This window comes from Amblyraja radiata, chromosome 5 (genome assembly GCF_010909765.2).
Source record: "Amblyraja radiata isolate CabotCenter1 chromosome 5, sAmbRad1.1.pri, whole genome shotgun sequence".
Taxonomy (NCBI): domain Eukaryota; kingdom Metazoa; phylum Chordata; class Chondrichthyes; order Rajiformes; family Rajidae; genus Amblyraja; species Amblyraja radiata.
This window is the reverse complement of record NC_045960.1, coordinates 57,163,781-57,179,437: the sequence shown is the minus strand read 5'-3', so window position 1 is coordinate 57,179,437 and position 15,657 is coordinate 57,163,781. Positions and strand designations below refer to the sequence as shown.

General features: G+C 46.9%; 1 protein-coding gene across 2 annotated transcripts in view; it reads left to right on the top strand.

Annotated features, from left to right (window-relative positions):
• LOC116973330 (adhesion G protein-coupled receptor F5-like) overlaps positions 1-15,657 on the top strand; it is a 54,253-nt gene that overhangs the window by 28,687 nt on the left and 9,909 nt on the right. For both annotated transcript variants that reach the window (XM_033021290.1, XM_033021289.1), the window contains 4 exons: positions 2,834-3,004; positions 6,018-7,400; positions 13,492-13,533; positions 13,628-13,684. In XM_033021290.1, the coding sequence (XP_032877181.1) occupies positions 2,834-3,004; positions 6,018-7,400; positions 13,492-13,533; positions 13,628-13,684 (1,653 nt within the window). The remainder of the gene's footprint in view (positions 1-2,833; positions 3,005-6,017; positions 7,401-13,491; positions 13,534-13,627; positions 13,685-15,657) is intronic.

The following is a 15,657-nucleotide window of genomic DNA, read 5'->3' as shown; positions in this document are numbered from 1 at the left end:
TTGCCAGCTGTCAGCATTCTCCAGGCACATCATCATTCACCCACCCCTCCCTCCATCTATCAGCACACCACAAAGAACTGTCACCAAGAAGGACCTTGCTATTTTGTACTGAAATAGTACTTAACAGTAAATTGGCAAAAGTTACAAAATGTCAATGCACGCAGGAAGCTATTGACCGTAGGATTAGAGAGATAGCAAAAAGCTTTTCTTTGCAGAAAGACATCAGTCTTTGTAGCGAGTTGCTAGCCCTAAGAGTGAGTGTGGATTCACTGTTGACATTAAAAAAGATATTAGAGCATCAGAGCATGGTGGAGTCCAAAATCATCTTACCTAAAAAGCTTTATCGAGCTTTATGTCTTGAGTTATTTATGAACATGTTCACAATTGTTTGAAAATAAACGAGATGGGCATGTTACAATGGCTCTGCTCATGCTATATTCCACATGCTGCGAGTAACGTCACCCTCCGACCCCTCTACCCCCCCGGGCTCTGGATTGAAGCTGCTGAAGTCCTTTGGTTGCGCACGCCCCGCTGCCTGCTCCCCGCTCCCTTCCTCCTCTCCCCATCCTTCGCCTCTTCCCTCCACCTCTTCCCCCCCGACTTCTCCCCTCCCCCCCCCCCCCACCCCCCGTTCTAGGGCCCAGAAGCCTGCAGCCGGGAGCCGCCAACGGGACCGTTCGGGAATCAGCCCTCTTCTGTGATGACCCCTCCCCCCCCTAACGGCTCTGGATTGAATCCGCTGAAGTCCTTTGGTTGGCGTGCTGCCCGCTGCCCGTTCCCTTCCTCCTCTCCCCTCCTCCTATTCTTCCCCCCTTCCCGTACTCGGTCCCTGAAGCTTGAATGAAGCCTGCAGCCTGAAGCATGAATAAAGCCTGAATGAAGCCTGCAGCCTGAATGAAGCCTGCAGCCTGAATGAAGCCTGCAGCCTGAATGAAGCCTGCAGCCTGAAGCATGAATAAAGCCTAAATGAAGCCTGCAGCCTGAATGAAGCCTGCAGCCTGAATGAAGCCTGCAGCCTGAAGCATGAATAAAGCCTAAATGAAGCCTGCAGCCTGAATGAAGCCTGCAGCCTGAATGAAGCCTGCAGCCTGAAGCCTGAATAAAGCCTGAATGAAGCCTGCAGCCTGAATGAAGCCTGCAGCCTGAATGAAGCCTGCAGCCTGAAGCATGAATAAAGCCTGAATGAAGCCTGCAGCCTGAATGAAGCCTGCAGCCTGAAGCCTGCAGCCGCCAACAGGAGCGTTCGCGAATCAGCCCTCATCTGGGACAGCAGCCTGCTCGCCCGCCTGGCTCTCCTCCTCCTCTCCCCACCTCCTCTCTCCCCCCTCTCCATCCCCTCTCGCCCATTCCTCTCCTCCCCCTCTCCCCCTCCCCTCCTCCCTCCTTCTCTCCCCCCTCCTCTCTCCCCCCTCCTCTCTACCCCTCCCCTCTAAACTCTCTCCCCCTCCCCTTGCCCCCCCTTTACGCCCCCTCCCTTTCCGCCTCCCTTTACCTCCCTCTCCCACCCTCCCCCTCTCACTCCCCATCTCACCCCCCACTCACCCCTCCTCCCCCCCCCCCTCACCCTCCCTCCCCCCCGTGTGTGTGGGGGTGGTTATTGTGTGTGTGTGTGAGGGGTTGGTTAGTGTGTGTGTGATGCCGCAGGCCGCTCCCTCCCCCCACAACCGTGCGTTGAGGGGACGGGACCCAACGGGTTCTCCTTGGTCCAGTATATTACTAAAACTCTCATCTTGTTGGTTTGTATGAGTGTGTGTCTGTGCGAGTGATCCAGAAACTACGCCAAAAAGGTACACGATAGTGCTACAATTTTTGGCCCACTGTACTCACCATTGTCCTGTGGTGTGATGTGGCAAGTTTCTTTCAGAATGATGGTATATTTTATGTTATTCACATTTTGAACTTTACAAAAAGCACTTTGATGAAAATCACTTCCACTTGCACTGCCAATTTGTATCTTACGATGTCACAATGGGATCCCAAATCTCATTTACATAAAAAATTGCTATTTAAAAAAAACAAGTCTGTTTTAATCAAATTCTTGGGGGAAGGTTTCATTTACAACGTGATTTTCACTGTGGGGGGAGGTGAGGAGGAGGGGGATAGGGAGGGGAAAGTGGGGGAGGTGAGGAGGGAGAGTGGGGGAGGGGGGATAGAGGGAGAGGAGAGGGAAGTTGGGGCGGTAGGTAGTGTGGGATAGTGGGAGAGGAGGGCAGTGGGGAGATGAGGGAGAGTGGGGGAATGAGATGGGGGAGGTGATGAGTGGGGGAGCAGGGAGATAGAGGAAGGAGGTTGTAGGGAAGGGAGAGGGGTTACGGAGGGAGGGAGGGAGTGACTGAGGGTAAGGGAAAGGAGAGGAAGGGAGAGGTGAGGGAGGGAGTGGGGGACGGGAGGAGGAGAGGGAAAGAAGAGAGAGGGTGAAGAGGAGGGGGAGGGGTGCTATGGATGAGGGGGAATGGAGGAGGATAGGGGTAGGAAGAGGGATGGCGAGGCGCAGTTGGGGTGGGTTGCCATGACTCGAGTCACAACGGGGATCTCTTGCGTCACAACGGGAACCCGTCAACCACGCCTGCACAGTTGGGGGCTATGGGTGAGTGGTGGAATATTGCGTTGGGGGAACTTGATCTAGTAACCTTTAAAGGTGAGTTGCTTTTTCCATGATCTTATCTATCCATTGGAATTGGTTTGATGGGAATGGAGGGAAGGTATGGTGGTTTGGGACTGGACAGCAAATAGATTGGGACTCATCAGTGAGCCACACAAGGAACACTTACCTGCTTATCTTTCCCAGTCCAGCAACTTTATATATCATTCTATTTCTGCTTTCATTTCTCAGTTAACCAAGTCCCCCGCTGAAGTGGCAGCGAACTTTTCCAGTCTTCTTCAGGAATTATCTGATGTCTCAGATAATGAAAACATCACCGAACCTGGAAATGTACAAGCTGTTATAGGAATACTGACGACATTTGCGAACGCCACTGTACCTGTTGATGAAACCGATTTGGCGGTAAGAATATGCATCAGCCAAGGAAAATTCTGATTTCCTTTGTGCACCATGTCTTCTTCATATAGAATTGTTTAGCAATGAACAGCAAGTGCACAGTTTGTTGACTCTGTAACAACTCAGGAACCGGATAATCTTTCACCTCAGTAACCCGCTCAACTTTACGTCCTTGATACACAGATCTGGATTTGGGCTCGTACTAACCTAGTACTTCAAATCACTTGCAAATAAAAATAAGGAAAAGAGAGCTGTGCTTTCCACCAAAGCCATACACTAAATGTCTCTGATAATTTAACCCCTTTTGTGCAGGAGTTGATGAAGGATATCAGGATTTAAAGGCACATACAGCAGCAACATCCACATTGACTAACTTGGAGGGGACAGAGGCTCAGTGGAGAGAGAAGCAGTCTTAGATTTAGGGACCTCATCAGTGAGATACATATCAGGTGGGAGGTCCTGTACAGAGTGATCTTGGAGAACCACAAACACAGTTGATGAACTCTGTTGGTGTTTAAGCTAATGAATGCCCGTGTGGATTATGGGTTTGTAAGCCTGTTTGCTAAGACTTTCCCTGTCAGGGGCTCTTTATTGCCTGTGCAGCCATTGCCTCCCTCCTGTGCTCTGGTTGTCCCCACATCCTCCTGCTCTGCCTATGCCTCATGCACCTCAGGGTTTGTTTAGTGCTGTAAGGGCTTGTCCCACTGGGTGTTATTTGCGCATCATTTACGCGTGCATGACGTGTGGTGAGACGTGGTTGCGTAGCAGTGATGCATAATGCCTGTGTGATGCGCAAATGACGCCCAAGTGAGACAGGCCCTTTACTTCTGGCACCCACTGGTCATGTAATGTATAGCATGCACAAGAACACAAGCAAACAGGAGCAGGGATAAGCCATCAGGCTGCTCGTCTGCCTTTCAACATGATAGTCTTGCAGCATGGAAATGGCCATTTGGCCTAACTTGCCCACACTGGGCAACATGGCCCATCTACACTAGTCCCACCTGGCTGACGCTTATACCTCTAAACCTGCCCTATCCATGTACTTGCCTAAATGTTTCTTAAACGTTGCGATAGTATCTGCCTCAAGTATGGCAGCTTATTCCAAGCACCTACCACCCTGTGCGTGAAAGAGTTACCCCTTGGGTTCCTATTAAAGCTTTCCCCCCTCACGTTAAACCTATGTCCTCTGGTTCTCGATTTCCCCTGCTCTGTGCTTCTACCCAATCTATTCCTCTCATGATTTTGTAGACCTCCATAAGATCACTCTCATCCTCCTGATCCTGGGTGATCTATGCAAATCTATGCTAATCTTAACCTCTCTTTTGCCGGTTCCCCATAACTAGCACATATTGGGGATGTGAGTGTATTCAATGACTGCAAGCACTTGTGAGAAGCTGGCAGTATCTTATTGCTCATGGTGCCCTTGCTCCTCACTGCAATCAAAGTGGATGAAGTCATCTCTATATGAGCATGGTGCTTGATGCAGTACTGAGCAACAGACTGAGAGACCAGGCAGAGAAAAGGAGAAGCTGTTTGGAACAATACTATGGAGGGGACATTTGGAATCAGCATGACCTTGAGTCTATGAAGTGAACAGCCCAGGCAGCTGAGTGTGGTGAAGGTCATTATACCACAGGGATGATAATATCTCCGTGATGACAATCTGAGCAGAGGTGTGAATAAATTGTGTAGAAAAAAAACTGAAAATGTTGGTTTAAATCGGAAATTGAATAAATTGTTTGGCTAAGAAACTCTGGAATTCTCAACTCTGGAGATTTGTGGTAGAGTTGGTTATTGGGGGAGTTTAAAGATGAAGCAGATAAACTTTTGAGAGTACAGGGAATTGGGAGCTATGTGGAATTGGCACAGGAAAGGAGAGGAAGACTTTGGCAGATCAGCCACACTCATATTGAATGGCAGGGCAGGTTTGAGAGGCAGAAGTGACCAACTCCTACTCCCAGCTTCTTGTGTCCTTCTGCATAAGATTTGCTGTTTCCATAGATGGTGGGGTTGTCTTTGCCTCTTATCCAACCAGCTCTGCAAGACTAATCATTTCTATAATATTTCCTCTTTGCTATGGGGTGCTACCTGCAATGTCTACCTTAAATCAGTGAAAATGTTATGCCTTGGATTGAGAATTGGCTCCAGTCAATAATCAGCATTGTATAAATCACTAGCTCTGTTGCTTAGGGAATGGTGTTGGATACTTTGGCTAATATTTGTGCTAGTGAATTGCCTAGATTGTAAATTTTTATAGTCATGGTAACAAGGTTTAGAATTAAGTTTTATGTGAAATGGTCTCTGTGATGGGGAAAATAGGTTAAACAGTTGCTTTGGTTAAATAGAATGCAATGTATATTTATATGTCCAACATAGAATGAAGCTTTTATTAAAATGAAGCAGTACAGGAAACGATAATGTATGTTTATGTCACATAAGTGTCATAGGGAAAATAAACAAGATATTGAGTGGTATTTCTAGAACCATTAAATACTTGTCAAGGATTACAGATTTTGAATCGCCTGGGGCACTTTCCATAGGTTTGGTTCCCTTACATGACTGAGGGTATAATGGTTCTGGGTAAGGTGTTGCTGGCCTGGGCTGTCTCACTGCAAGCTTCCATCGAGAAATTGTGAAAGTTTGTGGTTGAGGCAAGGATCACATGGTGCAAACAAATATGGGGATTTCCAATTAATTTACTCAAAGCAAACATACTGTAACTTTCAGGAGTGGTCTTTTTTCTGACGTTACTTTTCATTACTGACCCCAGCTTTATTTAGTGTCTCTGTTTAGAAAGATTCTGTGACTGTTTGGGGGGTAGAGTGTGGCTGGTTATCTAAAGTTCTAGTTAATTTGCTTCAGGCACTGCATGTGGACAGGCTTTGTGGATAAACAGGACAATTCTAAATTGATTTATGTTTTAGTCTTTATCTTTCTGCATATTCTTTTACAAAAATGTATGTTGTGAATTGTATTCCATTGTGTGATTAATATAGCTCTTCATTGTGTTTTTCAGAACTTTTTGCAAACTGTAAGCGCCGTGATTTCTGATGAATCATTAAGCACATGGACAATTCTCTCTGACACAACAGTTGACGCGAACCCTAGCTCTCAATTATTACAGTCAGTGGAGACGTTTACTAGTCGGCTCAATCTGACAAATGGCACTGTAGTAATTAAACAAAATAATCTTCAGCTCGTCGCTACTAAAATCACTCGAGATGAAAATAGCCCTTCCATTAATGAAACCTTTAAGAGTTTTAACATTACAGGCTATAATAATTTAAGTGCTAATATCTTCATTCATGGTGACGAATTTGAAACCGCCGAAGATAATGTTGTTGTCATAATTGCATATCCAACATGGATTGATATTTTAAGAAATAATACACTCTTTAATATGAATACACACTTCGAAATTAATAGTCTAGTTATGACAGTAACATTAAACCGTAAAAAAACATTTACAATGAATATGACGTTCTCACTAAGGGACATTGGACTTGATTTTGACACTGCCACATGCGCATTTTGGGATTTTGCTGGAATAGGCGCATGGAATAATGAAGGCTGTATGACTAGTCAGGAAGGAGACAACATCGCTTGCACCTGTGAGCATTTAACATCGTTTTCAATTTTAATGTCCCCTTTAAGTGAATCCAACAAAGCTTTGGACATTTTAACCGAAATTGGAATTGCCATTTCAATCGCCAGCTTACTAATCACCATTATTATAGAAGCAATAGTATGGAAACAAGTGACCAAGAACAAAACATCCCACACTCGCCATGTTGCAATTCTGAATATTGCGATAAACCTGCTGATAGCAAACATATGGTTCATTGTGGCTTCCCATGTATCGCCCGTAGCAAACGCTTGTGTGGCTGCAACGTTCTTCATTCATTTTTTCTATCTTGCCCTATTTTTTTGGATGTTCACCCTTGGCCTTCTACTTATATTTCGCTTGGTTTTCATTTTCCATGATTTCAGTAAGTCAACCTTGATGGGAATCTCATTCAGTGTTGGCTATCTATGTCCACTAATTATCTCGGTCATCACAATCGGAGCTACATATCCAGGAAATTATATAAGAGAAGATGCTTGTTGGCTCCGTTGGAGGGATTCATATCCGATACTTGCTTTTGTTATACCTGCTCTGGTTATCATTGCAAGCAACGTTGTTGTTCTGTTTGTGGTCCTATTTAAACTCTTACGACCAAGAATCGGAGATAGGTCCAGGGGCCACAGCGAGGAGCAAGAAACATTTAAACAAATTGTGAGGAGCATTGTGGTGCTAACTCCAATTCTTGGACTCACATGGGGATTTGGAATAGCAACGTTTCAAGAGAAATCGCATATTGCTTTTGATTATATATTTACAATCCTCAATGCTTTTCAAGTAAGTGTTATAAATGATTTCTAACCTTAAATGTGCAATTGCATAGTTTATGATCTGGGTAAAACATTGAAGATGAACTAAGCGTGTTTGACAGGTTCAAAACAGAGTCATACAGCATGGAAACAGGCCCTTCAGCCAAAGTTGCCCACACCAGTCAACATGCCCCATTTACAATAGTCCCACCTGCCAGAGTTTGGCCCATATCCCTCTAAACCAGTCCTATTCATTGTCCTACATGTCCTAAGTTGATAATTCCTTAGGTCTGCAGAATGTGACTATGAGGGAGTAACAAAGACCACTACACGTATGAGCCCAGCAGAGTAGGCTTTGTGGGTAGATTAATTTTCTTGTAGACACAATAATAACACAATTTGATTGTGATAAAAATAAAACGGACAATTTACTAAATTTCTCTGATAAGGAAATCTTGGTCTTTACAGCTGTCCCGTGACCCAACAATTAATGATGGACATTAGTGTTGGCATAAGAGAGTGAGGGCAGAGAGAGAAGGGGCAGAGGCAGAGAGAGAGACAGAGACAGAGAGAGAGGGGCAAGAGGGATAGGGGGGTGGAGAGGAGGAGAAGAGGGTGGGTGAGGGGGGAAAGGTGGGGGAGGAGAGAGAAGGGGAGAGAGGGTGTGCTGAGGGCAGGGAGAGGAGGGGAGCAGGCAGGGGGAGGGAGTGGGGAGGGTGGAGGGAAGAGGGTAGGGGGTGTGGAGGGGAGGGGTTGGAGGGGAGAGAGAGAGAGGGGGGAGGGGGGGGGGGGGGGGAAGGGGGGGAGGAGAGAGGGGGAGGGAGAGGGTGTGCTGAGAGGGGGGTGAGATGAGGGGAGGGGGAGAGGTAGGGAGGGTGGAGGGAAGGGGGTAGGGGTGTGTGGAGGGGAGGGGGGTTTAGGGGAGGGACGGTGGGGGAGGGGATGGAGGGGAGGAGGGGAGAAAAAGAGGGGAGAGAGAGAGAGGGGGGGAGAGAGAGGGGGGAGAGAGGGAGGGGGGGAGTGGAGAGGAGAGGGGGGGAGAGGGGGGGAGAGAAGAGAAGGGGGAGGAGAGGAGAGGGGGAGGAGAGGAGAGTGGGGAGAGGAGAGGGGGGGAGTGGAGAGGAGAGGGGGGGAGTGGAGAGGAGAGGGGGGGAGAGGAGAGGGGGGAGAGAAGAGGGGGGGGAAGAGAAGGGGGAGGAGAGGAGAGGGGGAGAGGAGAGGAGGGGGGGGGAGGAGAGAGGGGGGAGGGGGGGAGAGGGGGAGGAGAGAGGGGGAGGGGGAGAGGGAGGGTGTGCTGAGAGGGGGGGTAAGATGAGGGGAGGGGGAGAGTTGGGGAGCAGGGAGGGGGAGGGATGGTGGAGGGAAGGGGGTAGGGGTGTGTGGAGGGGAGGGGGGTTTAGGGGAGGGACGGTGGGGGCGGGGATGGAGGGGAGAAGGGGGAGAAAAAGAGGGGAGAGAGAGAGAGGGCGGAGTGGAGAGGAGAGGGGGGGAAGGAGAGGGGGGGGAGAGGAGGGGGGGGGGGAGAAGGAAGGGAGAGGAGGGGGAGGAGAGGGGGGGAGAGGAGAGAGGGGGGGAGAGGGGAGTGGGGGGGAGGAGAGGAGAGGGGGGAGGAGAGGGGGGAGAGGAGAAGAGGGGAGAAGGGAGAGGGGGGAGAGGAGAGGGGGAGAGGAGAGGGGAGGAGTGGGGGGGGGAGAACCTAAAAAACATTTTAGAACCAAAAAAGACACATTCTGCAAGCATTGTAGAACCAAAAGAGACACTTTTTGCAAACATTTTAGAACCAATAAACACTTTTTGCAAACATTTTAGAACCAATAGACACATTCTGCAAGCGTTTTAGAACCACTAAGGACACTTACATTTGAGTAGACATGTGTTCAGTGTTATTCACAGCTCAGAGAAACTAGAGACGGAAATTAGCTGCTGATTGGCTACAATCCCGCATATTTACATGCAAATGTTCATTAATATGCACTGTCCCTATAAACAAATTATTACGTGACCCTCTGCCTTCCTCCAGCTTGCAGACACTGATTGAGGCACACCACTTCCTGGTTTTATAGTCCCTTCCCCCTGCCGCCAGCGGGGGCAACAGCGAGAATGGGGAATTTTGTAAAATCATTAATATCTCTGTCATTTTTCATCGACGGGAAACATCCTCGGCACACATACGGCGGAAGGGGGCTCTGAGCAAGGTGGCCAAAAATGACGGCCGTAGGTGGCGGCGTTCTCTCGGAAATCGCAGCACAGATGGCCAAAACCGGTCAAGAACAGACTTTTAGTAATATAGATTAAAACTCTGTGGCTGCTGGCTGGCTGGCTGTATGTGTTTCTGACTTGAGGCTGCTAGCCTTTGATTCGTTGCTACGCCAAGGCCAGACCCAGAAACGCCGGGTTTTTTTCCACTTCGGTAGAGATTTCATAGAAACATAGACATAGAAACATAGAAACATCGAAAATAGGTGCAGGAGTAGGCCATTCGGCCCTTCGAGCCTGCATCGCCATTCAAAATGATAATGGCTGATCATCCACTCAGTATCCTGTACCTGCTTTCTCTCCATATCCCCTGATCCCTTTAACCACAAGGGCCACATCTAACTCCATCTTAATGAACTGGCCTCAACTAGCTTCTGCCATCCCAGGAATCAGTCTGGTGAGCCTTCTCTGTACTCCCTCTATGGCAAGAATGTCTTTCCTCAGATTAGGAGACCAAAACTGTACACAATACTCCAGGTGTGGTCTCACCAAGACCCTGTACAACTGCAGTAGAACCTCCCTGCTCCTATACTCAAATCCTTTTGCTATGAATGCTAACATACCATTCGCCTTCTTCACTGCCTGCTGCACCTGCATGCCTACTTTTTATGACTGGTGTACCATGACACCCAGGTCTCGTTGCAACTCCCCTTTTCCTAATCGGCCACCATTCAGATAATAGTCTACTTTCCTGTTTTTGCCACCAAAGTGGATAACCTCACATTTATCCACATTATACTGCCTGCCATGCATTTGCCCACTCACCCAGCCTATCCAAGTCACCTTGCAGCCTCCGAGCATCCTCCTCACAGCTAACACTGCCCCCCAGCTTCGTGTCATCCGCAAACTTGGAGATGTTGCATTCAATTCCCTCGTCCAAATCATTAATATATATCGTAAATAGCTGGGGTCCCAGCACTGAGCCTTGCGGTACCACACTAGTCACTGCCTGCCATTGTGAAAAGGACCCGTTTACTCCTATTCTTTGCTTCCTGTCTGCCAGCCAGTTCTCTATCCACATCAATACTGAACCCCCAATACCGTGTGCATTAAGTTTGTATACTAATCTCTTATGTGGGACCTTGTCGAAAGCCTTCTGAAAGTCCAGATATAACACATCCACTGGTTCTCCCTTATTCACTCTACTAGTTACATCCTCGAAAAATTCTATAAGATTCGTCAGACATGATTTACCTTTCATAAATCCATGCTGACTTTGTGCAATGATTTCACCACTTTCCAAATGTGCTGCTATCCCATCTTTAATAACTGATTCTAGCAGTTTCCCCACTACTGACGTTAGACTAACTGGTCTGTAATTCCCCGTTTTCTCACACCCTCCCTTTTTAAAAAGTGGGGTTACATTAGCTACCCTCCAATCCTCAGAAACTACTCCAGAATCTAAAGAGTTTTGAAAAATTATCACTAATGCATCCACTATTTCTGGAGCTACTTCCTTAAGTACTCTGGGATGCAGCCTATCTGGCCCTGGGGAGTTATCGGCCTTTAATCCATTCAATTTACCTAACACCACTTCCCGGCTAACCTGGATTTCACTCAGTTCATCTATCTCATTTGACCCCCGGTCCCCTGCTATTTCCGGCAGATTATTTATGTCTTCCTTAGTGAAGACAGAACCAAAATAGTTATTCAATTGGCCTGCCATGTCCTTGTTCCCCATGATCAATTCACCTGTTTCTGACTGCAAGGGACCTACATTTTTGTAACTAATCTTTTTCTCTTCACATATCTATAAAAGCTTTTGCAGTCAGTTTTTATGTTCCCTGACAGTTTTCTTTCATAATCTATTTTCCCTTTCCTAATTAAGCCCTTTGTCCTCCTCTGCTGGACTCTGAATTTCTCCCAGTCCTCTGGTAGGCTGCTTTTTCTGGCTAATTTGTACGCTTCATCTTTTGTTTTGATACTATCCCTGATTTCCCTTGTTATCCACGGATGCACTACCTTCCCTGATTTATTTTTTTGCCAAACTGGGATGAACAATTGTTGTAGTTCATCCATGCAGTCTTTAAATGCCTTCCATTGCATATCCACCGTCAACCCATTAAGAATCAGTTGCCAGTCTATCTTGGCCAATTCACTTCTCATACCCTCAAAGTTTCCTTTCTTTAAGTTCAGGACCCTTGTTTCTGAATTAACAATGTCACTCTCCATCCTAATGAAGAACTCAACCATATTATGGTCACTCTTGCCCATGGGGCCACGCACAATAAGACTGCTAACTAACCCTTCCTCATTACTCAATACCCAATCTAGAATAGCCTGCTCTCTCGTTGGTTCCTCTACATGTTGGTTTAGAAAACTATCCCGCATGCATTCCAAGAAATCATCTTCTTCAGCACCCTTGCCAATTTGATTCACCCAATCTAAATGTAGATTAAAGTCACCCATTATAACTGTTTTACCTTTGTTGCACGCATTTCTAATTTCCTGTTTGATGCCATCCCCAACTCCACTACTACTGTTAGGTGGCCTGTACACAACTCCCACTAGCGTTTTCTGCCCCTTAGTGTTTCGCAGCTCTACCCATATCGATTCCACATCCTCCAAGCTAATGTCCTTCCTTTCTATTGCGTTAATCTGCTCTCTAACCAGCAACGCTACCCCACCTCCTTTCCCTTTCTGTCTATCCCTCCTGAATATTGAATATCCCTGGATGTTCAGCTCCCAGCCTTGGTCACCCTGGAGCCATGTCTCCGTGATCCCAACTATATCATAGTCATTAATAGCTATCTGCACATTCAACTCATCCACCTTATTACGAATGCTCCTTGCATTGAGACACAAAGCCTTCAGGCTTGTTTTTACAACACTCTTACCCCTTATACAATTATGTTGAAAAGTGGCCCTTTTTGATTTTTGCCCTGGATTTGTCTGCCTGCCACTTTTACTTTTCACCTTGCTACCTATTGCTTCTACCCTCATTTTACACCCCTCTGTCTCTATGCTCACACATTTAAGAAACCCTTTCCCTTTAACTCCATCCTCAACTATCCCATTCGACACCCCACCCCCCTTATTCGGCTTAAAACCACCCGTGTAGCAGTGGCAAACCTGTCTGCCAGAATGCTGGTCCCCACCTGTTACTTTTCACTTTTCACTCCAAGTATCCACTCCTCATTAAATTTTGTCGTGTTTATGTACACATTTTTAATAAAATCCTTCTCCCCCCCACCCACTCACTCATTTTGTCGCCTCCTGCTGGCCAGCGACCATACGGCTGCTGGCGCCCGCATCTCGCTTCAAAGACGCCTTTTAAAAACAGCCGCTCTGCTGATTCCTGAGCCGCTTGAGTTGGAGGACCACGTCTCCCGTGGGGGCTACGGGTAGGGAACGGCTGCGTTGGGGGAGCAGACCCAACTGTGGGAAGATAGACAAAAACTTGCAAGGGCCCTGACAGATTTATGAAAAACGTTCTTGACACGAAACATCACCCATTCCTTCTCTCCAGAGATGCTGCCTGTGATGTTTCGTGTCAAGAACCTTTTTCATAAATCTGTCAGGGCTCTTACTCCAGCTTTTTGTGTCTATCTTATGAATTATCGTTAGTGATGACAGGAGAGTGGCTAATGTTGTACATTTATTTAAGAAAAATCTAGGAACTATAGACCAGTAAGCCTAATATCTGTGGTAAGAAAATTACTGGACAGGATTCTGAGATAAGATGTACATTTTTTGTGACTGTGATAACAGTGGTTTTGAAGATCACTGCTTGAAAAAAAAACCCTGATTTTTAAAGCCTACTTCAACCTGATTGATCAATTTGTCAGCTCAGCATTTAATGGAATGTTACAAAATGATTGAAAGTTTTTTTTAATTGTCAACTGCTTAAAAATATTTTCCAGGGATTCTTCATTTTTCTCTTTGGAACATGCTTGGATAGCAAGGTGAGATACATCTGTTATTTTTTTTGCCAGTTTTTCTGTAATTTGTCTATTTTCACCTCACCTAATATAATGCTTTGTTCTGCTGCAAACACAGGTGCGAGAAGCCTTACTGAAGAGGTTCTCTTTGAGTAGATTGTCTACCCGAACAAGGGTAAGTCTGAAAGAATAAAATCAGCTGATGGTTCATGTTATGAAAAAGAAAGATGTGTGATGGATTTGGTGAAAATCAGTTGAAAACTAGGTCAGAAAATGGATTTTGCACTGGTTTCTAATTGAAGATAGAGACTATTAGAAGGCGGCACAGTGACGCAGTTGGTAGAGCTGCCTCACAGCAGAGGAGTCCCAGGTTCGATCCTGACCTTGGGTGCTGTCTGTGTGCAGTTTGCATGCCCTCCCCGTCAATACATGGGTTTCCTCCGGATTCTCTGGTTTCCTCCCACATCCAAAAGATGTGGGTTTGTAGGTTATATTGTTTACAGAGTACCATCTTTACATATTCAGTTGTGCTATTGCAACTAAGAATTTCATTATTCTGTCTGGGACATATGACAATAAAACACTCTTGACTATGTTAATTGGCCTCTTGAAAAATTGCCCCTAGTGTGTAGGACTGGATGACACAAAACTAGTGTGAACGGGTAATCGATGGTTGGTGTGTACTATATGGGATGACAGGCCTGTTTCTTTAAACAAAACTAAATTAAACGAAACTAATTAGAGAAGTCGAGAGAAATTAGGTTGCCTGGAAGTAGGATGTAGATAAAAATGCTGGAGAAACTCAGCGGGTGAGGCAGCATCTATGGAGCAAAGGAATAGGTTTCGGGCTGAGACCTTTCTTCAGACTGATGTGGGGGTGGTGGGGGCGGGAAGAATAAAGGAAGAGACAGAGACAGTGAGCTGTGGGAGAGCTGGGAAGGGGAGGGGAAGGAGGGAGAAAGCAAGGACTATCTGAAATTGGAGGTCAATGTTCATACTGCTGGGGTGTAAACTACCCAAGCAAAATATGAGGTGCTGCTCCTCCAATTTACGGTAGGACGCACTATGGCCATCGAGGAGGCCAAGGACAGAAAGGTCGGATTCGGAATGCGAGGGGGTTGAAGTGCTGAGCCACCGGGAGATCAGGTTGGTTATTGCGAACTGAGCGAAGGTGTTGGGCGAAGCGATCGCCAAGCCTGAGCTTGGTCTCACCGATGTAGAGCAGCTGACACCTAGAGCAGCGGATGCAATAGATGAGGTTGGAGGAGGTGCAGGTAAACCTCTGCCGCACCTGGAAAGACTGCTTAGGTCCTTGGACGGAGTCAAGAGGGAAGGTAAAGCGACAAGTGTAGCATTTCCTGCGGTTGCAAGGGAAAGTACCAGTGGAGGGTGTGGTTTGGATGGGAAGGGACAAATTGACCAGGGAGTTACGGAGGGAGTGGTCTCTGCGGAATGCCAAAAGGGAAGGAGATGAGAAGATGTGGCCAGTGGTGGGATCCCTTTGGAGGTGGCGAAAATGTCAGAGGATTATCTGTTGTATGTGACGGCTGGTAGAGTGGAAGGTGAGGACAAGGGGGACTCTGTCCTTGTTATGAGTGGAGGGATAGGGAGTGAGAGCAGAGTTACGGGGTATAGAAGAGACCCTGGTGAGAGCCTCCTCTATAGTCGAAGAGGGGAACCTCCTTTCCCTAAAGAATGAGGACATCTCCGATGCCCTGGTTTGGAACACCTCATCCTGGATGCAGATGTGGCATAGACGGAGGAATTGGGAGTAGGGGATAGAGTCCTTACAGGAAGCAGGGTGGGAAGAAGTGTAATCCGGATAGCCATGGGAGTCAGTGGGTTTATAGTAGATGTCAGTCAGTAGTCTGTTACCTGCGATGGAGATAGTGAGGTCTAGAAACGGTAGGGAGATGTCCGAAATGGTCCAGGTGAATTTGAGTGCTGGATGGACGTTAGTGGTGAAATAGATGAAGTCAGTGAGTTCTGCATGGGTGCAGGAGGTAGCACCAATGCAGTCGTCGATGTAGCAGAGGTAGAGTTCGGGGATAGGGCCACAGTACGCCTCGAACAAGGATTGTTCGACGTACCCTAGAAAGAGGCAGGCATAGCTGGGGCCCATGCACGTGCCCATAACTACGCCTTGGA